The 27,393-nt window shown below is 44.3% G+C and overlaps 1 protein-coding gene across 4 annotated transcripts in view; it reads right to left on the bottom strand.

The window, feature by feature from the left end:
• Nucleotides 1-513: 513 nt before the first annotated feature.
• DCLRE1C (DNA cross-link repair 1C) overlaps nucleotides 514-27,393 on the bottom strand; it is an 87,820-nt gene continuing 60,940 nt past the window's right edge. For all 4 annotated transcript variants that reach the window (XM_073551290.1, XM_073551291.1, XM_073551292.1 and 1 more), the window contains 5 exons: nucleotides 27,152-27,288; nucleotides 17,200-17,254; nucleotides 13,698-13,786; nucleotides 9,042-9,142; nucleotides 514-2,122 (listed from right to left, as the gene is read on the bottom strand). In XM_073551290.1, the coding sequence (XP_073407391.1) occupies nucleotides 1,218-2,122; nucleotides 9,042-9,142; nucleotides 13,698-13,786; nucleotides 17,200-17,254; nucleotides 27,152-27,288 (1,287 nt within the window). In that variant the 3' untranslated portion in view covers nucleotides 514-1,217. The remainder of the gene's footprint in view (nucleotides 2,123-9,041; nucleotides 9,143-13,697; nucleotides 13,787-17,199; nucleotides 17,255-27,151; nucleotides 27,289-27,393) is intronic.

Below are 27,393 nucleotides of genomic sequence, written 5' to 3' on the forward strand. Positions count from 1 at the left end.
TTGAAACTAGTACTCAAGAGGTTTTGTTATTTTTCCCCATCCTCCAACAATTGACAAGTAGTTTAGTCCTCAGTGCGCCTTGCCACAATTTTTACTCCTGTCGTTGACCAGAGTATGCTTTTTGGTGTAAGGAGTGTCTCAGCTTGCCTAATCCAATTTTGGTGTAGCCAGGCAAAACGGATGTGAAAACAAACGGCAAGAATCACAACATTTTGAGCAACTTTTTAAAGCTTCTTTAAGAGCCTTTCTGTGCCCCTTGCCACAAATCTGAGACTAGAGTAAGATTAGTGGTGTACAGCATGCTGCTGCTCGTTATGAATCTGACTACTGGGGGATTATGCATCCCCACCCCTCTTTGGTCACTATGTAGAAGTTGGGCGAAAATAGAGTAAACACTCACACTGTACAAAAACTTTGCAGCTTTTCACACCAGATTTCTAGTGTGAAAGTTATGACGACTTGGGGCCCACACGCAAAATTTTTGCCGAGAGCAAAATCTGCAAATACACACCATTTATGTAAACTTTGTTTTTACTAGAAACCTTGATAGAAATGGACGAGAGTTGTAGTATGATTTTAGCAATTACAAAACTTGGAATATAATATACTGCATCAAATTCTGATCATTTTCAGGCTCTCCACTTGCTGTCATTCAATAGGAAAAGTCATTGTTTGCCAGTGGATTAAAATCTGTCCTGGTCATGTGAAAAAGGTGCATAGTGTAGTACAGCGCGGCCATCAGGGCAGTGATCGGCCAAGCGCATGAGTATCTATCATAACCATGCATGGTCAGATCTTAGGCCTCTTATATGAAATTTCTTTCTGAATGATTGCAAGCAGAGCCCTGGAGAATTAGGAGCAAGTGACAGAGAAAATATATTGGAAAATTGTGTGAATGTTTGCTTCTACAATAATTATTTGCTGATTCAGTATTCCCCGAGCTGTGGCAGATAATTACACACCTTTCTATATATCCGAGTCACCTGTGTAGAGCCCTGCTCCTTGCTTCAGAAATATACACTTCATTTTACTATTTTCATATAACAAATGTGGTTGTCATTACTATATCATTTAGTCACAGGAAGGTAAGGCACAAAAACTATATAACGTAACTCAACACTTGATAAATGTATGGCCCCACAAATAAGTGTTTTCTTCCAGCTGGAGATAAAATAACAGTACTGAATGATAAAGTGATAGACATAACCTTAGAATGGCTAGGGAATGAATGGTTTACATGGAAGGCACAAGTTCACGTCCCCTGAAGCCAGGCGCTCATACAGATGGTGCAGTTTCTCAGGATGTGGCTGCTCAGCTTCAGGCGTACATGGAATCTCAAATTCAGAAGAACTCTGAGAATCTGCTCTGCCATCAGCATGAAGTTCTCCTTGGTTCCCTGTTGGTAGGCTTCGCTTACATTCTCGGATGTCACTTGTCCCTCTTTCTCCATTCTCGCCATCGCCTCGTACTCTTTGCAGATTGGCTTCTCCAGTCAGTGTAGCAGCGGTGAGCAGAGAAGCCCCTCCAGTCATACAGGACAGGTCAGCAGCTCTCCGCTCTTGAGAAGACAGGAGCACGGTGTCCGCCTGACTGTCCCACCCTTGGCTACCTTGTTCAGAGATGTGGGTCGACTGGGAGGAGTTTACAGACGATATATGAGTTGAGTCATCAGAGTCACTGAACATTTTTGGTGACTGAGAATTTTTTTCCCTTTCATCCTCAGAAGTTTCTGGGTTGTCTCCTTCAACAGGAGGTGATTTAAAGAAGAAATTCCATTGGGGCAAAATGTTTTCTGCCATGGTGGTAGTGGCTGGCAATTGTTCAGGTATTCTATTCATTTCATAGTGATCTGTGGATTCTGATGGTGCTCTTGTCTCTGTATTTACCAATTTCAGGTCCTCTGCTTCTTCCTCCTCCTCCTCATCCTCTCCATTGGATTCTTCACACTCTAAGAAATTATCTACAGCACCAATAGGCCCCGGGGTAATAGTGCAGATCGCTGAGGGCTTATCACCACAGCTTACAGACAGATTTTCCGATGTCCATTTGTCGTCTTTTAGAATTTTGTGCTTCAAATGATTCAATGGATAATCATCAAATAATCCATCAGCACAGTCTTCATCTGCAAAATATGAATGTTCACTGTCATTTACTAGAAAGAGTATGAATGTTCACCAATATACACATACAACCAGAGAATCCCTATAGCTTGTCCAACACCCTAAAGGAGCTGTCGCATCAGTGGTGTATAACACAACAATCTGAATTTTATTTCCCTTCCCGGATCCCCAGGGTTGCCTCTCTGGTCCTTGTTAATCGGCTACAGCACTGATGTCACTTGAACAGCGCTCCAACCAATCAATGAGTTCAACGGCAAAGCTGCCAACTTTAGTGATCGGCTGCAATGCTGTCGATGCGAGACCAGGGCTGTGGCCATTGACTGATAGTCTGGGGGCTATTATTAGAGCAGAATTTATATTCATAGCGAACAGCATCATTACTCACAGAACGGCAGTTATACTTTCCTATTAACATTGAGGAGTAAAAGAATATGGACTTTTCTGGTTGACAAAAGCAGTGCAGTCCACCAGAAACGTCCATCTCCTTTTACTCCCCAATATATTTGCAGATTAAGCTTTCCTTTCATCCGTGGGTGTGTGTGACTGCAGCAGCTGTATACTCTACGGGCATATAACAGGGGTGTGACATGCAGAACTTGGTTATGTGTGCACCCCCCCACCTCAGCCCAACTTCCTCTACCATATACTGGGTCATATAAGTTCGCTTGTCTCTCTTTCCAATTAACATTAACAGGGTGGTCCAAGCCAGTGATAGAGATGACCCATCCTGAGGTGTCAGACTGGTGTGGTGTCTAACACTGAGGACCCCAACTGATCAACCATTTTCAGTTCTGACCGGATGTAAATAGTTTGTGGGGCCAGAAGAGCAAGTCTTCATACACCGTGTACTGGCCATTCCCAAGTACTCAACTCTTATTGAAGTGACTGATAACAGATGAATGTTGGGGGTGCCTAAAAATAACACAGTTTTGGGCAACCCCTTTAAATAAAAAAAATAAATCATATTTGAAAAAAACTACTAAGAAAACAGGATTTTTAAGTTGCTTACCGTAAAATCTGTTTCTCGGAGCCTTCATTGGGGGACACAGAGACCATGGGTGTATGCTGCTGCCACTAGGAGGCTGACACTATGCACAAAAAAGGTTAGCTCCTCCTCCGCAGTGTACACCCCACCGACCGGCAGGGAATTCCTCAGTTAGTGAGAAAGCAGTAGGAGAAGCAACAGAATAGATTGAAAAACAGAACAGACAACTCAACTGTAAATAACCAACAAACATAAGGACAGGAGTTGTAGAACTTGGGAGGGTGCTGTGTCCCCCAATGAAGGCTCCGAGAAACAGATTTTACGGTAAGCAACTTAAAAATCCAGTTTTCTCGTTCGCCTTATTGGGGGACACAGAGACCATGGGACGTCCCAAAGCAGTCCCTGGGGTGGGAAACAAACTTCCATCAGGCCAGCGGACTCACCACCGTCGCCTGCAGAATCCTTCTACCTAGGCTGGCGTCCGCCGAAGCGTAGGTGTGGACTCTGCAGCATTTCACAAACGTGTGAACCGATGAGCAGGATGCAGCTTTGTAAAGCTGCAGCACAGAAGCTCTGTGGCGTACCGCCCAGGAGGCACCCACTGCCCGAGTAGAGTGGGCCCTGATCCCGGAGGGGCTCCGCGACGCTTAACTCGGTAGGCTGCCAAAATTGCCGATTTGATCCAGCGAGCAACAGTGGCCTTTGACGCCGGGAGACCTTTCCGCGCCCCGTCTGGAATAATGAAAAGCGACTGTCTTTCGGAAGGGAGTCGTCCTAGACAGATAGACCCTTATCGCCCTAACCAGATCCAGCTTGTTGAAGGACCGCTCTCGGGAATGAGCGGGACTCGGACAGAAGGACGGCAGAACGATCTCCTCCTTGAGGTGAAACGAAGACACCACCTTCGGATGGAAAGAGGGCGGAGGCTGTAGAACCACCTTATCATGGTGAAGTACCAGGAAGGGAGATTGGCAAGAAAGAGCTGCCAATTCCGATACGCGCCGGACGGAAGTGATGGCCACCAGAAAGGCTACCTTCCAAGAAAGGAGAGAAAGGGAAATATCTCTGATAGGTTCAAAGGGAGGACCTTGCAGAACCCCTAGAACCAGATTAAGGTCCCATGGATCCACGGGCGCCCGGTACGGCGGAACAGTGTGAGCCACGCCCTGAAGAAAGGTCTTGACCTGAGGACAGGAAGCCAACGTCTTTTGAAACAAAATGGACAGTGCCGAAACCTGACCTTTCAAGGAACTGAGGGCAAGCCCCGCATCCAGTCCTGCCTGAAGAAACGCTAGGATTGAAGGGAGCGAAAAAGACATGGGCGCGAAGCCATAGGACTCACACCAAGTGAAATAGGCCTTCCAAGTACGGTAGTAGATCTTGGAAGAAGATGGCTTTCTGGCTCGGATCATGGCCTGAATTACTTGGTTGGAAAATCCTGCTTGTTTCAAAACCTCGGTCTCAACAGCAACGCCGTTAAAATGAGCGGCCGAGAATTGGGGTGGCAAATCGGACCTTGAGACAGCAGATCTGTTCTGTCTGGAAGCTTCCAGGGGGCGTCCGCGAGAAGGTTGACAATGTCCGCGAACCAAGACCTTCTGGGCCAATTCGGGGCAAGGAGAATGACTGGAATTCCTTCTGCCTTGATCTTCAACAGCTTGGGCAGAAGAGGCAGGGGAGGGAACAGGTAGGGGAGTTCGAACTGCGACCAAGGAACGGCCAGAGTGTCGGCGCCCACTGCCAGAGTATCTCGAGACCTGGAAACAATCTGTGGGACTTTCCTGTTGAGGCGAGACGCCAGGAGGTCTACGTCCGGGGTGCCCCACCGACGGAAGAGCAGAAGAAACACCTCCGGATGTAGGGACCACTCCCCCGCCGCGAGGCCCTCCCGGCTGAGAAAATCGGCGGCCCAGTTGTCTACGCCGGGAATGTGTACCGCGGAGATTGTCGGAACGGAGATCTCCGCCCAAAGAAGAATCTTGGACACCTCGGCCAGAGCTGAGACACTCTGTGTCCCCCCTTGGCGGTTGACATACGCCACCGCTGTGGCATTGTCTGTCTGAATCCGGACAGGCAGTCCCTTGAGGAGTTTCTCCCAGTGAACGAGAGCCAGATGGATCGCTCGAATCTCTAGGACGTTGATCGGCAGAGCTGAATCCCGATCCGACCATCGGCCCTGAACCGTGTGGTTGCGGAACACTGCCCCCCAGCCGAGGAGACTGGCATCTGCTGTTACTATCTGCCAGTGAATGGGAAGAAAGGAACGACCCGATAGAATGAGAGGCGACGTCAACCACCAGTTGAGGGACCGCTTGATCCGGTATGAAAGATGAACAGGGCAATCCAGGGACAGAGGCGATCTGTTCCACCTCGACAGAATGGCCTGCAGGAGAGGTCTGGCGTGAAATTGGACAAAGGGAACTGCCTCTATCGCCGCCACCATCTTTCCCAGGACCCTCATGGCTTTACGGAGGGACGGGAGTCGTGTGATCTGCAGCGATCGTACTTCCTGCTGCAGGGAGAGAAACTTCTCTTGTGGGAGAAAGACCCTTGACCGACGAGTGTCGAACCGTAGGCCGCCTAGAAAGACCAGAGGTTGGGTAGGAATCAGAGAGGACTTTTTCCTGTTGATGATCCACCCGAAATTGGAAAGAGTGTCCAGGACGATTGACAAACTTTGGTGAGCCTGTTGAAATGAGGGAGCTTTGATCAGAATATCGTCGAGGTACGGGAAAAGAACGAGACCTCTGACCTTCAATGAAGCCAACAACGCAGCCATGATCTTAGTGAAGACTCTGGGAGCGGTGGCAAGACCGAAGGGCAGTGCGACGAACTGGTAGTGGTGCTGCCGAATCGCGAGACGCAGTAACTTCTGATGTCCGGAGAAAATTGGAACATGTAAATAGGCATCTTGGATGTCTATTGAGCACATGAATTCCTGCTCCTCCATGGAAGCGATGACCGAGCGAAGCGACTCCATGCGGAAGTGGCGAAGGCGGACCCTTTTGTTGAGCGGCTTGAGAACCAAGATGGGTCGAGCTGCGCCGTTTTTTTTTTTTTCCGGCACTACAAACAGGTTCGAATAGAACCTTGTGAAGCGCTCCGATTCGGGAAAGGGCACAATCACTCCGGAACTGAGGAGAGAGGCGATAGCCGTAGAGAACCCCGAGATCAAGGCTGGATCTTTTGGAGGCTGGGAGTCGAAGAAACGATCCCGTGGAAGAGAGACGAACTCTATCTTGTATCCTGAGGATACGACCTCCCTGACCCAAGCTTCCTCTACGGAGGCCAGCCAAACGTCCCTGAAGGAAGCTGATCTCCCAATTGGAAGGACCCCTTGAGTGCCCGACGATAGTCATGCTGAAGTAGACCGTCCAGATCTAGATCTGGACGGTCTGCCCTGGGAAGAGTGGGATCACCAGGAAGGAGTGGGTCTGAAGGAAACTTTTTATCCTGGCGAGCCTGCGGTCTCTGTTGGCTGGAGTTGTCTGCCGTATTGAAACGGCGGAAAGCCCGAAAGGGTCGAAACTGACGCCTTAGTGGAGGACTGCGAGGCTTGGACTGAGGGAGGAGTGAACTCGTGCCTCCGGAGGCGTCCTTAATAATCTGGTCCGATTGGGACCCAAAGAGGCGCACCCCCTGAAAAGGCAGGTTAGTGAGGGACTTTTTAGAAGACAAGTCCGCTTGCCAGGCCTTTAGCCAAATTGTACGTCGAATTGCAACTACGTTGCTTGACGCCTGAACTGCACAGGATGCGGCATCCAAGGAAGCGGAAAGAAGATAGACCCCCGCATGGAAGATCTGATTGGCGAGATCGGCCAAACGCTCCGGTTGCGCTTTATCCAAGATGCCCTGACGAAGGTAGTCTGCCCACGTGGCTATGGCCTTTGCTGCCCAGGAAGAAGCCAAGCTTGGACATACCGCCGCTGAAGCCGCTTCGAAGGCAGACTTCGCCAGGGATTCTATAATCCTGTCATTAGAATCCTTTAGGGACGCCACACCTGAAAGCGGGAGAACCGTATTATTGGAAAGCCTGGACACGGGCGGATCCACCGAGGGAGAAGCAGACCAGTTGTCCGTGAGCTCCTTAGCGAATGGATAGAGTACGCCGAGACGCTTTCCTCTTTGAAAGCGTCTGGTCGGATCCTCTCTTTCCCTGGTAAAAATCTTTCCAAACTCGGAATGGAAAGGAAATACCCTGGAGGGAGTTTCTGCCCATCTGAACGAAACCTCCTGATCTGAGGATTTCGCAGGGGAGTCAGCAATATCGAAGGTATGATGGATCGCTGCAATGAGGTTCTGCACTGTGAACTTCATGTTTGCATCCTGGTCTGAATCCAGCTCTAAAATCCCCTCAGATGACCTGTCCGAAAGCGCTTCACCTGACTCGGGAGAGGAGGCCCGAGTGGGAGGCTGCTGAGAAGGGCTATGCGGTGAGATGGGGCGAGGAGAGGATTCCGGCTGGGTCTTTTGCGACTAACGCTGGCTGACTCAGATGGAATAACTTGGGACCTGCTTGGCCCTGCCGAAGAGTCCAGGGGCAACGTATCCAGAACGGTCACCAGGGACTGAGACCTTGGTGAGGTCTGCCACTGATTGAGATAGAGAGGAGGCCCAGCCAGGCGTGGGGGGGGGTTCACCCTCACCTGGGGCAGTAGATGGCCCCTGGACGGCGTCAGGCTGAAGTTAGACATAGTGAAAAGCTGAGGTAGTGCCGGAAGGTTGGGGGACAGAGGGCGGAGAAGGGTCAGTCTGCAGTGCAGAGCTACTCACGGTACGGTGTCCCTAGAAGCGATGCTCTGCGACCTGTCAGTGGATGCGGGTCAGAGCGAAATCCGGCCGACAGACCACCTGAGCGAAAAAACAGCTGGCAGATGGTGATATCCGGTGACGAGCTGGTGTCCGGCTGACAGGCTGGGAAAATGGCGCCTGCCTGAGAAAGAGCGCGCGTCCAGGAGAGGAGGGAGGGCGGAGCACACCACAGGGTTAAAACTCTCTGCCCTCTGGCCAATAGCAGGCTGGGCAGGTGAAGGACAGGCGGTGGGAGGGCCTGGGAAGAGCGGGAGAGAAGCCCGCTTAGAAGAAAGGGGCGGGGGGCGTGGCCGCGACGCTGCGGTAGGCCCGAACTAAAGCCGGGGCCTAAATTAGTTGCGGCAGCCGCCTGTCAGCAGGGGGTCGGCGCGGAGGTCGGAAAAAGGACGCCGCCGCCGCCGGAAGCCGCGTCCAAGGGAAGGAGAGGAAGAGGCCCTGTACTCCCTGTCCCCAGAAAGGGGGGAGGGAAGGGGGGAACGCAGGGGCCAGCAATATGGAGCATGGTGTGCCTATGGGCGTAGGGCGACTGCGAGCGACCGCAGCGCCCGCTCCCTGTGCCATTGAAGAGGCACACCCCCTGTCCGTCGGGAATGGGCAGCCAGGTAAATAAAAATAAAAAATCCATACTCACCCATCCCCGCTCCGTTACCTGGGACTGAAGAACTCCTGCGTCTCATCCAACCGACAGGCTCTGGTAGGCGAGTGGGAGGGAGACTGGCGACAAGGACCCCTGGAGTCACTGGCACGTCTTGGTGTCGGCGTCCGTCTGGCTGGTCCTGCCGTGGAGAACTGCAAGGATACGGGGTGGCAGTACACGCCGTACTCGCAGACTCCATGTGGGAGTACAGATGTGACTTTTCACTCTGTATCCCTCCGTAGAACCTGTAAAGGAACGACGCACGACGAGGTAGATATGGGTCTAATGAAAGACCCGTGTCCACCTCCTACTGACACTAAGCTAAACTGGGGAATTCCCTGCCGGTCGGTGGGGTGTACACTGCGGAGGAGGAGCTAACCTTTTTTGTGCATAGTGTCAGCCTCCTAGTGGCAGCAGCATACACCCATGGTCTCTGTGTCCCCCAATAAGGCGAACGAGAAACATGCATTACTATGAACAGTCTCACCTGTCGCATTCATATTTAAGTTTCTCGATCTTTTCAGGCTACCCAATGGCTTGTACTTGACTTCTGTGCTTTCTGAATAAGATCTACAAAATGGCTTCAAGCTGTAGGACACATGACACAAGGTGAATGCACAAAAGCGTTACAACATGCAGACATATAATGGTCAGCACATTTTTTATTTTTTTTTAGAGAATTTAAAAGTAAAATTGATTTTACAACAACGGCCGTTATTAGATTTCTTTTTTTGCAGCAGATTTAGAGTCACTTTCAAAGATTCAACAAAAGGAACATTATTACTGGTTTTGCAGGTGGGGTAAATGGTGCATTAGGGTGATGTCACACACGTCCTTTTTTATGCATTTTCCTAGCTGAATATTGACTGTAGGGTATAGATTCTAAGGGTTTCCGATTTTGAAAAAAAAACCCTGCTCCCGGCTTGCTCCTGCTGTCTGTTATTGTTTGCACTGCTGACATCACGTAGTCAGCGCTGCTGCCAATCACTGAGCTCAGCGGTTCGTATTGTCTACAGAAAACAAGACGCTGAAAGCAGCGGCGGAGATTCAACATTGGAGTCAGGGAAAAGGAGTAAAGAACAAACTACAGCCAGAGGACGGGTTTTCCGAAATCAGAAAGCCCCTGTAAATGCGCTACAGCCAATGCTTTGTGTTTTTTAGGACTTTACTCACTTTTGAAGACATTTTATTGGACTACTTTTTCGCATTGGGGGATTGAAAATGCATAAAAAAAGTACGAGTTTTACATTTGTAAAAAGACATGAACTTTGTCATATTTTTTTACAAAAAAAAATATGGTCAGCTTTCTGCAAAACGGAATTCAAGGGGTTAATTTGGCTTTGCTCACTTCACATCCACGTGTTTTCTGGAGCTGCAAATAATGATTTGCACAAAGTTGAGGGAGAATTACCGACTACTGTTCCCTGCAATTGTGTTTTGGTTCATTAAGCCCTTTCTGACATTAGATTTACTGATATGTCCTATTTAAGAAGGAGTTATCACAAATGGATGTACAAGTACATCCTGTCGGACCTGTCACCATGAAGTGGTGCAATCTACAGGCACCATGTTTTTAGTAGGGGGAACAGTGTAGATCGATATGTAGTCTTGCAAGACAAGATTCAGTGTAACCTGTGTTTTCATCATTTATTCCACTGCTCTTTCTTGATTTTTCAGTGGGCGGTCCTATCAGTGACTGACAGCTGTCTCTGTATTCACACATATACAAAGAAGGTTGTCAGTCCCTGATAGGACCGCCCACTGGACTGAAAAATCAAGAAAGAGCAGTGGAATAAATGATGAAAACAGATGAAATTATGAAAACAGAGGCTCTTTTCTCACAAAACTATATTTCAATCCACTCCGTTCCGAGGCAATTATGTTGTACAGATAGTTATGGAGGGAAAACAATGAACTCCAAGATTGCTAGTTAGATCGTCTGTTAGCATATTTGGCCCTGCCATGAGCAGAGACTAGGCCTCAGGCTACAGTCACACACTCAGTATTTGGTCAGTATTTTACCTCAGTATTTGTAACCCAAAGCCAGGAGTGGGTGATAAATACAGAAGTGGTGACGTGTTTCTATTAGGCCATGTGCACACATTCAGTATTTGGTGAGTTTTTTACCTCAGTATGTGTAAGCCAAAACCAGGAGTGGGTGATAAATACAGAAGTGGTGACATGTTTCTATTATACTTTTCCTCTGCTTGTTCCACTCCTGATTTTGGCTTACATATACTGAGGTAAAATACTGAATGTGTGAACGTAGCCTCAGCACAAAGCTGACAGGCTAATACATGGCTCACAGTATTGATTTCAATAATCAAAAATTGTCATCCAAAAACACCCTTAGCCCTTCATGACATGGCTATTTTCTGGCTTCTCCTCCCCTTCTACCAAGAGCGGTAACATTTTATTTTTTGTCAATATAGCCATATGAGGGCTTGTCTTATATGGAACGAGTTGTAATTTTGACATCATTCATTCTACCATAGAGTGTACTGGAAATAGTTGTGGAATTGCATTTTTTTTTGCAATTTACCATGTTCTCAACATGGTAAAATTAATCTGGCAATATGAATACCCAGGTCACGATGAGTAAGCAGATATCAAACATGTATTGTTTTGTTTTTTGTTTTTTTTTTATTTAAGTGTTTGAAAAAAAAAAAAAAAAAGTAAATTTGAAATTTGTAAGAAAACTGCTTTGTTGCCATTTTTCGAGATATAATGCTGAGCGAGTTGTGACAACTTATTTTTGAACACCTCTTATTACATTTTATCCCAATCTTGCGGCAGTAAAAAAAAAACTTTAATTCTGAAGTCAAATATGTGTATGTTTTATTGGGGCAAAAGGGAGGTGATTTATACTTACATTTTTTTTAAAATATATATATATATATAAAAAAAAAACTTTTTTACTGCATTTACTAGTCCCTTTAGGAGACTTGAAGCTGCAATTGTCTGATTGCTTGTGCTATACACAGAGAACATCATGATCTATGTCACTGGCGTGCCGATGGGAGCGTGGAACGACGCGCTCTCTGCTGGTGCATATTAAAAGCCTCTGTCAGAGATTAAGGCTATGGGCCCACGTAGCGTTTTAAAACGCACAATGAAAACCGGACTCCTTCCCAGAAATCGTGCGTTTTTTTCCGCGCGATTTCACCGCGATTTTCTCAAGCACTTTCCAGGCGATTTGAAGCATCGCTTGGAAAGTGATTGACAGGTTGGTCACACTCGTCAAACATAGTGTTTGACAAGTGTGAGCAGCTTTTTACTATTGAGGCCGCCTATGCGGCATCAATAGTAAAAGATAAAATGTTAAAAATGATAAAAAATAAAAAAAAATCGGGGTATATTTACCTTCCGGCGTCACGCGCTGCCATCCCGGGCCTCAGCGTTCCCAGCGATGCCTTGCGAGACCTGTGATAACGTTGGTCTTGCGTTACTATAGCGATCTCGCGAGACCACGTCATCACAGGACCTTGCCGCAAGGCATTACTGGGAACGCTGAGGCCGGGAATGCAGCGGGGGACGTCGGAAGGTAAATATACCCCGATTTTTTATTCTTTTTTTTTTACAGGGGTATGGTACCCAGGGCCTGGAGGACAGTCTCCTCTCCTCCACACCGTGGGTATCAACCACACATGAGACGCTTAACTTCCCGCATGGTGGGCATAGCCACATGCGGGAAGTAAGCGATTCTCATGCATTCCTATGGGTGCGGAATCGCGGCAATTCTTTGCGATTCCGCCCAAAAGAATGATCATGCTGCGATTTTTTCCGCGATGCGATTCCGCCGCGGAATAAAGCGCAGCATTAGCACAGAATGTGCGGAATGCCATAGGAATGTATGGGGTGCGTCATGTACAAGACTTTTAAACGTTTTCGCGCCGAAAATCGCGGCAAAAACGCTTAAAAATCGCATCGTGGGCACACAGCCTGATAGCGGCATTTAACAGGTTAACAGCCTTTTAGAAGCACTTGATGGCACGATATATATCATGAAGGGGTTAAAATGTATCCTTTATTAGTAACAATTAAAAATACCCTCCCCATAGGTAACAGAATTGCATACACATATACATTACATATATAAAATTGGTAACGTTCCAATAATGACCTTTTACCACAGAAATGGATTTGCATCCCACCAAAGAATTACTAAAGAGACCCATCTGTCCCTATAAATCCCTTGGTAGATCCCTGCCTCGCCACGGAGGTTGGCACCCTAGGATAAGTGAAAATGGCACTACCGCTCACTGAGAACTATTCCTCTATGGCCATTAGTGACCTAAAATACAGGATCAATCTTAAATCAACATGAAGAACTGTAAATCCACATCTAGAGACGTAAAGCTAAATTACCCCGATCTGTGGATAAAACCATAGGGCTATGATCCAGGCTAGAATGGGACAGAAGAAAGGTTCTATAGGTAGGTTACCTATAAGCCAAAATTCTTTCAATGCGCATGTGTCCATCTGTGCATTGCTGTACTCATCTGACTTGCATGCTGTGCCTCTAAGGCCTCTTTCACACTTCAGTTTTTTGTGTCAGTTAAAATCCGCCAAAAAGGCGGAGAAGCGGATCCGTTCTTAACTGATGTGAACGGATGCCACAGGATCCGTTTTTTGACGGATCCGCAAAATGAGGAAATTTAAAGGAACCGAGAGAGAATTTTTTTTTTTTTTGTCCAGCACCCAGACAGAATTTCGGGTTAAATCAGTGTCTGGAGGATCCGCCGGCCAAAAAAACGTTGCAAGCTCCGTTTGGAAATCTTTGAGGATGTTGACGGACAGCAACATTATGGCGGATCCGCACAAAAACGGATGCAACGGACGGCAATCCGTCAAGATCCGCCAATAATGAAAGTCAATGGGGAAAAAAACGGATCCGCAAAAAAAAAAATGCGGATCCGTTTTTTTCAAAACCTGGCGGATTTTGATTGATTGTAAAAAACGGAAGTGTGAAAGAGGCCTAAGCGTTTCCCCTCCAACATTCGCTTCTCAGGAGGCTGTTAGACAGTTTGGCATCAAATCATGATGTCCTCTGTAAGATAGCAGTGCCTCTGTCGTTCTGTTTGCCTTTGAAATTCAGACATCTTACAAAAAAAACAACAAACTAAATATTTTTTTTACTCACATTTCCTCAACATATGCTAATGTTCTCCCAACTGGAATCACACTCGGATACACATTCACAGGTTTTATGTGATGCAAAAAGTCTTTAATCTAAACAGAAAAAAAGAAAATCAGGTTGTTGAATACAATATTTTTATATTAGGCGCCTAGAAGGAAATAATGGTCCACTTAGCAGAAATAGCATGCTTTTTGCAAAAACAAGCAAACAATGTGTTGCACAAGGGTGACTGTTTGTTGTGGGCAAAACGTATTATCCAATGGCATCATTTTGGCATTCATATAATTTATTGATAATCTATTAATATACGGTGTATAATATATATATTCTATGATTCAGTACGAATGTAACTGTACCAAATATTTATTATACATACCGTATATACTCGTGTATAAGCCAAGATTTTCAGCCCATTTTTTGGGGCTGAAAGTCCCCCTCTTGGCTTATACGCAAGCCATATACGCCAGAAAGTCGGCGGGGGAGGGGGAGCGGGGGTGTCAGATCATACTGACCCCCCGGCGTGTCTCTGCAGCCCCCCCCACTTCTCCCACGGTCTCCCTTTCTTCTTTCAGCAGCCACGTGGTACCGCTCATTAAAGACATGAATATGCGCATATTCATGCCTTTAATGAGCGGTACCACATGACCGCTGAAGGAAGGAAGGGAGACCGTGGGAGAAGCGGGGCTGCAGAGACCATGACAGGAGGGGGTAAGTATATCCAATATTCCTCTGTCAGTGACGTTCAGGGAGCACTGCACAGGGTGTGGTGACGTAGTTAGTGCGCACCGCGCCCTCTGCTGCCTGAACGTCCTGACAGATGACGCGGCAGACAGCGGTGAGCAGCAATGGACCGGGGACAGGTGAATATCTCAGGTGCCGGGTCCCGATCCAGCGGCGACACCGGCACCTGGCGCCCATAGCGTGCCGATGTCGCCGCCTGCTCAGGACCCGACAACTGGCCCCTAGGAACAAGAGGTGAGTATGTTATTTTTTTTTTAATTTGCAGCAGCAGCATAATCTATGAAGCATCTTATGGGGGCAGCATATGGGGGCATGATCTATGGAGCATCTTATGGGGGCATAATCTATATAGCATCTTATGGGGGCAGCATATGGGGGCTTATTCTATGGAGCATCTTATGGGGGCATAATCTATGGAGCATCTTATGGGGCAGCATATGGGGCATAATCTATGGAGCATCTTATGGGGGCATAATCTATATAGCATCTTATGGGGGCAGCATATGGGGCTTAATCTATGGAGCATCTTATGGGGCAGCATATGGGGGCATAATCTATGGAGCATCTTATGGGGCAGCATATGGGGCATAATCTATGCAGCATCTTATGAGGGCAGCATATGGGGGCATAATCTATGGAGCATCTTATGGGGCAGCATATGGGGCATAATCTATGGAGCATCTTATGGGGGCAGCATATGGGGCATAATCTATGGAGCATCTTATGGGGGCAGCATATGGGGCATAATCTATGGAGCATCTCATGGGGCAGCATATGGGGCATAATCTATGGAGCATCTTATGGGGGCAGCATATGGGGGCATAATCTATGGAGCATCTTATGGGGCATAATCTATGGGGCATAATCTATGGAACATCTTATGGGGCCATTATTAACCTTTGTGCAGCATTATATGTGGCGTATGTTGTATGGAGCATCTTATGGGGCCCATCATGAACTGTATGGAGCATTATATAGGGCTCCCGATTCAAAAACATTTAACCTACTGGTGTCTCAATTAATTTTACTTTTATTGGTATCTTTTTTTATTTTTGAAATGTACTTATACTTATACTCGGGTCGATTTATAAACGAGTATATAAGGTATATTGAATTATGGGGGAAAAGTTGTGTTGCTGCATTCATAGACACAATCTTTTCCCTTCTCAGTTGAAGTAGTTATATGAGGGCTGTGAGGGTTGTGATTTTTGTTAGAGGAGCTGTAGTTTTTAGTGGTACTAATTTAGAGTACATGCAATTTTTTTAAATTATTTGTTATACTTTTTCTATTGATGGAGCAGAGAGGGCGAGGATGAGGAAAACAAAATAGGTTAACTTTATTCTTCTTTATGCAATGGGTTGCTGGGATTGAGGCTGATCCTACTATTCTTTTAACAACATTTTCTAAGAGGGTTTGCTTTTAGGATTACTACATCCAATAGATGGCGTTAAAATTACAGTCCTCTTCTTCCATGAAGACGCTTTTTGCTTATGTAAAGTTTTATTTGGAATATTTTTTATTCTGGCGGGATGTTTTTATTTTTTTTACATTTTAAATAGATATGCAGACAGACATATCTATGGGAAAATGTGATTGTTACTATTTCAAAGCATTAAAGACTTGTTATACTTGCCGACACTTTGTGTGACTGCAGACTTGTAAATCTTCAAATAGCCCACACTGTGCGCTGTGAGGATTCTCTGGTGCCAGGAGCGGGCAGTCATGTGACTGCAAGTATTTTATTTGCATCCTTCCGGCTACATTCCAACTAGACTGTATCCACCTCGGTCAATACACTTGCATTGGGAGCCGACAGCTAACCACATGTATGCAAATCACACTTGTGGTCATGTGCCCACCATTCCCAGCACCGGAGAATCCTTGCAGTGGGTGCAATGTAAGGATTCACAAGTCTGCAGTCACAAAGTGATGGCAGGCTTTTAGCATATCCCCTTTAAGCAACTTGTGCACCAACATATAGACAAAGCGAGTTCCTTAGATGTGACAATTGCTATTGACCACCAAGGAGTCAGGAGTGGAGCACATAAAAAATATATATTGGCACATCTTCGGTACTTTGGCTGAAAATACACTTAAAGGGAACCTGTCACCGTGAAAATTCAGTTTCCTTCTGCAGACAGTATGTTATAGAGCAGGAGGAGCGGAGCAGATTGATATATAGTTTTGTGGGAAAATATTCAGTACACCTGTACATTAATCATTAAAGCTTCTGCACTTTCAGGGATTTTGGGTCCAGTGGGCGGTCCTATTAGTGACTGACAGCTTCCTATGTATAAGTGTACATATAGAGATACCTGTCAGACACTGATAGAACCACCCACTGGACTGAAAACTCTAAAAAGAGCAAGTGTTTAAACTATTAAAACACAAGTTATGCTCTTTTTTTTCTTACAAAACTATATCTCAATCTGCTCAGCTCCCCCTGCTCTACAACAAGGCGCCTGCAGATTAGACTGTTTTCATGGTGACAGGTTCCCTTTAAAGTGGCTAATTGTTCATCATTGTTATTTAAGTGTTGCCACCTTGTTGTACAAACTGCGTAACAGCATTGATATATCCCCCGCCTCTGGCTACCATACTGAAGCATTACTAGACTTATATGCCTTCATAGTAAGAGACATTGGTTAGCGGGGAGGGGGACGCAAATCGAGGAACAGAGCCTGTCAAGACAAGGGCATGGGTAAAACTGAATGTACTAATTGTTTAAGGAAAATGCTAAAAAGAGAATATTTATCAACATACCTCGCTAAATGATGAATGGAAGGAAAAGCATGCCCGATAGGAGCTGTCTCCGGCTCTAGTAGGGAAAAAAGGGCAAGTGATTTAGACTGAGAACAGGAAATTATCAAACCTGATGCGTGAACCTGTATCCTTACACAAGGCAAATAAATCATTGATAAATAATCAATTACGCGGATGTGAACTTATTCGCCACCACTTTAATATTATGTCCGGATCCTCAGTTTCAGAGCTCATTATACAGTGGGTGTAGAAAGTATTCAGATCCCGTTAAATTTTTCACGCTTTGTTTCATTGCAGCCATTTGGTAAATTCAAAAAAGTTCTTTGTGTCTCATTAATGTACTCTCTGCACCCCATCTTGACTGAAAAATAAACAGAAATGTAGAAATGTTTGCAAATTTGTTAAAAAAAACTGAAATATCACATGGTCATAAGTAATCAGACCCTTTGCTCAGTATTGAGCAGATGCACCCTTTTGAGCTAGTACAGCCGCAACATTTTTCCATGTTCCAAAAAAACGCCTAATTAATTGACTTTTCTCTTTAAATGTCTTGGCATATACTATGCTTTGATTGTGTCAGAGTAGGTGGGTGCTAATTCTTTGATAATACCCTATATGGCCCATCCATGGTGTCTTGCCCAGACTTTTTCCAGCATCTAATATGGCCGGCGCGGGCATGCGCGTTGGTTCCAGGCTCCGCCCATGTTCCGGAAGGCATCCAATCGGCTCGGTGCGGGTCTTTGACACCACAGGAAATTTTTCCTGGACCTGCCCCGATACCAGGATTCGCCGCACGTGACGTGGTGCGCCCTGGGACCCACCCCCCATTCGCTCCATAGAGCGCTGGTAAATACAACCTGGTGTGGATGGACTAATTATAGTCGGAATATAGACAGCAACACACAAGCCCTCCGAAGAAGCCAATTGCGCAAAACGTGCATGGGGGCTCCGGACTCAGTACATACCTCATCCATGACCCATATGGTTAAGCACTATATGTAGCACTTTCTCAGCCACTTAGGCATTTTACTATTATTGTTATTCTATATACTTTTTCTGCCCGTGAGCAGCTCTTTGCTTGAACTGAATGCATTGGTATTTCTCTTCATTAGTCTGCTGCTCTTAATGAGCCTCTGGGGACACACATTTTATGGTCTCTGAGACTGACTTTGGTACATAGAATCATAGAGTTGGAAGGGACCTCCTGGGCCATCTGGTCCAACCCCCTGCTCAAAGCAGGATTCGCTAAATCATCCCAGTCAGATGTCTGTCCAGCCTCTGTTTGAAGACTTCCAGTGAAGGAGAACTCACAAATTCTCTTGGCAGCCTGTTCCACTCATTGATCACTCTAACTGTCAAAGTTTTTTCTAATATCTAATCTGTGTCTCCTCCCATTCAGTTTCATCCCATTGCTTCTAGTCTTTCCTTGTGAAAATGAGAATAACGATGATCCTTCTACAATGTGACAGCCCTTTAGATATTTGTAGACGGCTATTAAGTCTCCTCTCAGTCTTCTCTTTTGCAAACTAAACATTCCCAAATCCTGCAACCTTTCCTCGTAAGACAGGGTTTGCAGACCGGTCACCATTCTGGTCGCTCTTTTCTGAACTTGCTCCAGTTTGTTGATGTCTTTTTTAAAATGTGGTGCCCAAAACTGGACACAATATTCCAGATGAGGTCTGACCAAAGAGGAGTAGAGGGCAATAATGACTTCACGTGATCTAGACTGTATGCTTCTGTTAATACATCCTAGAATTGCATTTGCCTTTTTTGCTGCTGCATCACACTGTTGACTCATATTCAGTCTGTGATCAAGTCTTTTTCACATGTGCTGTTGCTTAGCCCTTTTCCTCCCATTCTGTATATGATTTTTTTCATTTTTATTGCCCAGATGTAGTACTTTGCATTTTTCCCTGTTAAAAACCATTCTGTTAGTTGCTGCCCACTGCTCCAGTTTATTTATATCTTTTTGAATCCTCTCTCTCTCTTCTCTAGTATTAGCTATCCCACCTAGCTTTGTGTCATCAGCAAATTTAATCAGTTTACCCTCAATTCCTTCATCTAAATCGTTGATAAAGATGTTGAATAATACAGGGCCCAGGACAGAGCCCTGTGGTACCCCACTTGAGACATTCTTCCAACTGGATGTGCAGCCATTTACGACCACTCTTTGGGTCCGATCACTAAGCCAGTTATGAATCCACCTAACAGTTGCCTTGTCCATTCCATACTTAGTCATTTTTTCAATAAGGATTGTATGAGATACTTTGTCAAATGCTTTGCTGAAGTCAAGATATACTATATCTACAGCATTTCCTTGATCCACCCAATCAGTGATTCCATCATAGAAGAAAATTAAGTTAGTCTGACATGACTTATTAGTTACAAACCCATGCGGACTCTGTTAAATCACTTCATTCTTATCTAGGTACTGACATACATGTTGTTTAATAATTTGTTCAAAGATCTTTCCTGGTATAGAAGTCAGGCTCACCGGCCTATAGTTGCCTGGGTCCACCTTCTTCCCCTTTTTGAAGATAGGAACAACATTTGCTCTTCTCCAGTCTTCTGGGACTTCTCCTGTTCTCCAAGAATTTTCAAAGATTATGGAGAGGGGTTCAAAAATTTCTTCTGCTATCTCCTTCAGTACTCTGGGGTGTAATTCATCTGGACCTGGAGACTTGAATTCATTTAGGTTAGCTAAGTGTTTCCTCACTATTTTTCTGTTTATAAATATCCTGGATTCTTCTATTCCCTTAATAGGACAGTGAAGAACAGCTGAGGTTACATTTCCTTTCTGAGAGAAAACAGATGCAAAATTGGAATTTAAAAGTTCGGCCTTCTCAACATCCTGTCTTACCATTTCATCATTTTCATCCTGTAAAAATCCTATAGCATCTTTGACTTTTCTTTTACTTTTGACATATCGCCAAAATCCTTTATGATTGCTTTTGACATCTCTTGCAAGCCTCAATTCATTGTCAGCTTTAGATAATCTGATTTGTTCCCTGCAGGTTCTGCAGACAGCATTATATTCTTCTTTAGATATGCCTCCCTCTTTCCATTTTATAAACATTTCTTTCTTCCTTTTTAGCATGTGCTTAAGTTCTGTGTTCATCCATCCTGGTTTCCTTAAATGCTTCCTATTCTTCCCTATTTTCGGAATTGTTAACAATTGTGCTTTGAGAATTTCATTTTTCAAGATTTCCCATCCTTCCTGGACATTTTTGTCTTTCAGGATATCCAGCCATTGGATCCTTCCAATTCTCTTTCTGAATCCCTTAAAATCTGCCTTTCTGAAATCTAACCTTGACGTGAGTCTTCACAGGTCTTCCTCCTCTAGTTATCCAAAATTCTAAAATAGCATGGTCGCTACCTCCTAGGGTCCCAGCCACTTTTACCTCCTCAACCATTTCCTCCCTGTTTATAAGGATTAGATCCAAGGTAGCAGTTCCCCTTGTTTTCTCCCCTACCTTTTGGAAGATAAAGTTGTCAGCAAGAGAGGATAAGAATTTCCTTGACCTGTTAGTTTTGCCTGAGAGAGATTCCCAACAAATGTCTGGATAGTTGAAATCTCCCATGACAACTGTGTCATATTTTTTGGAGAATTTGATGCATAAAGAGTTCATCCATATCTTCAGCTTGCACAGGCGGCCTGTAGTAAATGCCTACAATGGTGTCCTTTCCATTGTTCTGTCCTTGTATTCTTACCCAAACAGTTTCCACAGAACTCCCAGTCTCAGAAGCTTCAATCTCTGTGCAGATATACGCGTTTCTAACATACAATGCGACACCTCCTCCTCGTTTATCAAGTCTGTTTCTTGCAAATAAGTTGTATCCTTCTAGTCTAGTATTCCAATCATGTGTACCGTCCCACCAAGATTCAGTGATTCCAATGACATCATATTTCTTTTCCTGTGTTAGTAGTTCCAATTCTCCTTGTTTGTTGCCCATGCTTTGTGCATTAGTATAGAAACATTTTAGTTTGTCTCTTTCTCCAATATTTTTTATTAATTTAGATTCTTTTGTCTTTGTTCTTCCTTTCCACTTCTAATAGCAGAGTTCTCAATAGCATTTGTCAGGTGTATGGCTTTTTCTGGTCTTTTGCTTCCCTTCCCACGTTGTTCTAGTTTAAAGCTCTCCTTACAAATGTAGCAAGGCGACTTCCAAATACATGTTTTCCAGTCTTCGTAAGGTGCACCCCATCTCTAGCAAATAGTCCATCGTATAGGTAATTCTTCCGTGATCCAGAAATCCAAATCGTTGCTGACGGCACCATCAACGTAGCCAGTTGTTCACCTGCAGAATCTTATTCCACCTCCTTGTTCCATGGCCATCCACTGGGAGGATGGAAGAGAAGACCACCTGCGCTCCCAGTTCTTTCACTTTCTTGCCTAAGTTTTCAAAGTCTCTGCAGATGGTTTCCAGTTCGTTTCTTGCGGTGTCGTTTGTCCCCACGTGTAGTAGCAGGAATGGGTAGTCATCTGTAGGCCTGAAGAGTCCTGATATCCTGTCAGACACATCTTTAATTTTTGCACCTGGAAGACAACACATTTCTCTTGAAGTTATATCCGGTCTGCAGATAGCGGCCACTGTTCCTTTCAACAGGGAATCCCCCATGACCACCACTCTCCGTTTCTTCTTCACATTTTTCTTTCTCCATCCAGGAGGACTCTGATGGCGTACAAGGTTGCTATTTGTGGGCAAAGTCTTATTCTGATGTATTTCTTCATCGTTTTCCTGCGTGAGAGCCTGGTACTGGTTCCATAGCAGTATGGGTGCTGACTGCCTCCTGATCCTCCTGCTTCTCTGGGTCACATGTTTCCATTCCTCTGTTTCTTCAGGTGCACTTCGAATTTCTTCTCTTTCTGCAACATGAAGAGATAATTCTGCTTTGTCTAAGAACTCTTCACCTTCCTTAATGATCATCAATGTAGCTAACCTCGCTTCGAGAGTTTGCAATTTGTCCTCCAACAGGGACACAAGCTTGCATTTGTGGCATGTGAAGTTTGGCTTTTCCACTCGCAAGTCTGTGAACATGTAGCAAGAAATGCAGCTCACCAAATGGCTCCTGGCCTCTTCCATGTTGAGATTTCTTAAAAACGATGAAAAATGAGCTAAAATTCGGTTTTCCGATTTCCTCTTTTCAGCTGCAACAGCCAAAACCCAGTGATCGTTGAGCTTGCGGAAACTCTTCACTTATCCCAGAAGGCACTGGGAATATGCAAATGATCTCCTCAGGACTCTTCCCCTGGTTTTCCGATTTCCTCTTTTCAGCTGCAACAGCCAAAACCCAGTGATCGTTGAGCTTGCGGAGACTCTTCACTTATCCCAGAAGGCACTGGGAATATGCAAATGCTCTCCTCAGGACTCTTCCCCTGGTTTTCCGATTTCCTCTTTTCAGCTGCAACAGCCAAAACCCAGTGATCGTTGAGCTTGCGGAGACTCTTCACTTATCCCAGAAGGCACTGGGAATATGCAAATGATCTCCTGAGGACTCTTCGCCTGGTACACTATCAGATTATCAGACACAGGCTTTGCCTATATATTTCTGAGTGTGGTGCCACAGGTTTGCACCATGGAGTAGCTAGGTGCAGCTAACTGTGTCCTTTGTGTCATCACCATTTATCCATCATTACTGAATTTTTAATATATACTTGTGTCTCTATGTCTTGGTATTTAATAAAATTGTTCATTTTTTTTTTACAAATTTTTGTACATTGCTATTTGTGATTTTTTTGGGGCTTCATACTTCACAATCATTTATAGGATCTAAAAATGGTCACAGAGGAGTTGTTCTGAAGCCACTCCTTTGTTATTTTAGCTGTGTGCTTAGGGTCATTGTCTTGTTGGAAGGTGAACCTTCGGCCAATTCTGAGGTCCAGAGCACTCTGGAAGAGGTTTTCATCCAGGATATATCTCTGTACTTGGCCGCATTCATGTTTCCTTTAATTGCAACCAGTCGTCGTGTCCCTGCAGCTCAAAAACACCACCACAGCATAGAAAAATATTCAGAATGGAGAGTCCTCAGTGGTTGATACCTTTTAATGGCTAACTGAAAAGATGGTAACACATTGCAAGCTTTCGAGACTACTCGGGTCTCTTCATCAGGCATAGACTAATACAAAATCTGAAGAGTCACATATTTATGCACAATACAGCACAGAAAAAAATGCAGTATACGGTACAAAGATATACATCTTTCCTGCACCATAGCATAATGCTGCCACCACATTTCACTGTTGGGATTGTATTGGGCAGGTGATGAGCAGTGCCTAGTTTTCTCCACACATACCGCTTAGAATTATTACCAACAAGCTTTGTCTCATCAGACCAAATAATCTTATTTCTCACAGTCTGGGAATCCTTCATGTGTTTTTTAGCAAACTCTATGTGGGCTTTCATATGTCTGGCACTGAGGAGAGGCTTCTATTGGGCCACTCAGCCAAAAAAGGTCCGACTGGTGGAGGGCTGCAGTGATAGTTGACTTTGTGGAACTTTCTCCCTTCTCCCATCTGCAGAGCTCAACCACAGTGATCTTGGCGTTCTTCTTTACCTCTCTCACCAAGGATCTTCTCCCACAATTGCTCAGTTTGGCTGAATGGCCAGGTGTAGGAAGATCTTCCATTTAAGGATTACTGCGGCCACTGTGCTCTTAGGAACCTTAAGTACTGCAAAAATTCTTTTGTAACCTTGGCCAGATATGTCTGAGCTCCTTGCCCAGTTCCTTTGACCTCATAATTCTCATTTGGTCTGACATGCACTGTGAGCTGTGAGGTCTTATATAGACATGTGTGTGCCTTTACAAATCAAGTCCTATCAGTTTACTTAAACACAGCTGGACTCCAATAAAGGAGTAGAACCATCTCAAGGAGGAGCAAAAGGAAATGGACAGCATGTGACTTTAAATATCAGTGTCTGAGCAAAGGGTCTGAATACTTATGACCATGTGATATTTCAGTTTTTCTTTTTCAATAAATGTGCAAAAATTCCTACATTTCTGTTTTTTTTCAGTCAAGATGGGGTGCAGAGTGTACATTAATGGGGAAAAAAATGAACTTTTTTGAATTTAACAAATAGCTTCAATGAAACAAAGAGTAAAAAAAATTAAAGGGGTCTTAATACTTTCCGAACCCACTATATACTAAGGTTGCACAGACAATCCTGCACATTATTAACAGATCACACACACACTAAGGTCACATTCACACATTCAGTGTTTGATCAGTATTTTACCTCAGTATTTGTAAGCCAAAACCAGGGGTGATAAATACAGAAGTGGAGACGTGCTTCTATTATACTTCTCCGATTGTCCCACTCCTGGTTTTGGCTTACAAATACTGACGTAAAATAACCAAATACTGAATGGATGAACGTGGCCTTATCATGAGACATCTAAATGCTAGGTTGGGGTTCCACTCTCAGCATATCTGTCAAGGAAATGTTCTTGAAATCTATGCATGATGTGTCTGTATGCCATCAGTAGATAAATATGACCTTTTTTCACAAATATCTAAATCTCAACTGTATTCACAATCAAAGTCAATTGAGCGTTTCAATATTAAGGTATAGAAAACAAAGACTATGCAGCCATCAAAAGATATTTGCCTAAACTATGTGTGAACCTATCCTTTAGAGGGTCCAGCCCCAACCAAAAAGGTTACAAAATAGTTTTTAAATAACTAAATTCGGCATATTAATTTGCTTTCAACTTTGTTGATCCAGTGTAGGCCGCTCCAGCTGTCTGTGCCAGTACAATGATGTTAGTTGGTCCCCTAATCACTGAGGCCGGTGATTGGTTGATCAGACTAAATTCCAATGTTATCCCATTAATGTCATCTGACCCCTGCAGCCAGTCACAGGCCTCAGCAGGTGACCGCAGAATGGGAGATATCATGACTTCCAATCCCATCACTGACCACAGGAGTGGCCAGAGTTGGATTACTCATTTTTGAAGTTTGAACACATTCACTCATCTGTAAAGTTTGTTGGGGCCTGAGAACCCGTTTAAAGACCACCTTTCACTAGCTATTGCTCATTAAACTGGCCACATAATGGAAGAGTGGCTGCAAAGTTAAATGAAATGTCTTTTAATTTCTCAAATCCTTTCTGGAGATATTTTTTAAAGTTTAGTTTATAATTTATGTTCTAGTTCAACTAGGTGTTACCATAGAATTGTCTCTGGGGGTGTGAACTTCTTCTCCTGCATTAGATTGACCAATCACAAGCAGATAGCAAACATGGGGAGTAGTGGGGGGGGGAACAAAAATGAACAAGCCCCCATAATTACTTAAAACACTTTTTTTAAAAACTCTTTTTATTAAAAGATTCCACAACATAATATATCAAACATAGAACATTGCAATATAGAGTCAGAGTTATTCATAGTGACATAACCATGATATCATATTTCAGTAATAACAAACAAAACAGTTACAACAGAATATTCTTACTCATTACCATTCGTTGCATCTTTTAGCTTACAGGGTCTATTTAGGATCCTTGAGCTTGTATCAGGTCGGATTATAGAAGATACACATTCTAAAATTCACATAAATCAAAGCTTGCATGTTCTAGAAGTGACACACGTCATGGACCATATCTCAAAATCGAAGAGACCATATTTATTAGGAGCCAAGTGTCAAAGGGGAGTCACACCACCTTTCCCCAATCCTATGGAACTTCTGGGGACATTTTCTGTTTTTATTTAATATGTTCTCGTAAGTAATTATGTCATGTACCAATTTCTTCCATTGATTAATGAAAGGGGATCTCCCTCCCATCCATCTCAACACCACTGCCTTCCTAGCCATAAATAAAACCTCTCCAAGAAATATTCTATTAAAACAGGCTTTGTTTGTATGAAATATGTAAATCACAGAGAGTCTGCTTTCCTCTCTATATATTTTGAGGATCCTCCCAGGGATCACAGCAAGAGGCGAGACTAATCTGGCCGTTGCTCTCAGCCATATCTTCCTACTGCTGCTCCAGGTGACTGACAGGTCTTTCCTTAAATAAATGCTTGGGATAGAACTATCCGGCACCTGCAGTGTCACTGGGAAGAACCATCCAGGAGCGGAGAAGGACTAGTCTACTCTCCAGCTATAGTACTCATTGTAAGAACCAAAAGAATCACTAAGGAGTTTACAGTCCATACTTGTATAAAAATATATCAATTTATTAAACATATACCGAAATACGTAACAATACACACGTATAGACGAAGGATCAGATAGTGATGGCTAAGGTCATTCATCAAAAATTATATAAAATGCTAAAGTGCCAACATTGTATATACACAATTATGGGGTCAAAATGTTAAATAGCATGCCAGCACAATCATAGGAACGTGCACCCAAATATAGGCTGGCATGTATCAAATAGTACACAATATATACACAAAGTGCTTACCCATTATATGTACACGCTGGACCAAAGCCCCCCGCCACCAATGTGCATGTCGCTGCTCTTTCTCAAGGTGACCGCACCTAACCGTCATAATTGTGTATATACAATGTGGGCACTTTAGCATTTTATATAATTTTTGATGAATGACCTTAGCCATCACTATCTGATCCTTCGTCTATATGTGTGTATTGTTATGTGTTTTGGTATATGTTTAATAAATTGATATATTTTTATACAAGTATGGACTGTAAACTCCGTGATTCTTTTGGTTATTAGGCTATTCTGGAGTGTCATACAAGGAGCTTCCGTATGACCTAATATGGCTGATGGTCGATGTGGCATCCCTTACATTGTTTTGCCTTTGCTGGTCTGTATTTACGCTATATGGTACTCATTGTGAAGCATCTCTGAAACGCCAGAGAGTATCAGTAAATAATATACTGGGGCTGCAATCATGCAGCCAAGGCTGCGATTCATACTACCTGGCAAATAATGCCAGGTAAAAACTAATAAAACTACAATAAAATGCATTAATAGGACTGACCTCACAATGACATTGGTTTTCCGGGACCTCTCACCAAACCACATGGTTGATGGTTTAATACTGATGATGCGCAAAGGGACCCCGTCAGAGAAAAACATTCCACAAGGCAGTCTGTTACCCCTCAGAAATTCTTCATTCTTCCAAATAAACAAACAATTATATTTGACGGAACCCTTCACACCAAAAAAAACAAACAAACAAACCATATAGCATATAGAAATGTGAGAGCAGAGAATAGATTA

The sequence above is a fragment of the Dendrobates tinctorius genome, unplaced genomic scaffold, assembly GCF_039654945.1.
Source record: "Dendrobates tinctorius isolate UK_male_01 unplaced genomic scaffold, ASM3965494v1 ptg000174l, whole genome shotgun sequence".
In the NCBI taxonomy this organism is placed as follows: Eukaryota; Metazoa; Chordata; class Amphibia; order Anura; family Dendrobatidae; genus Dendrobates; species Dendrobates tinctorius.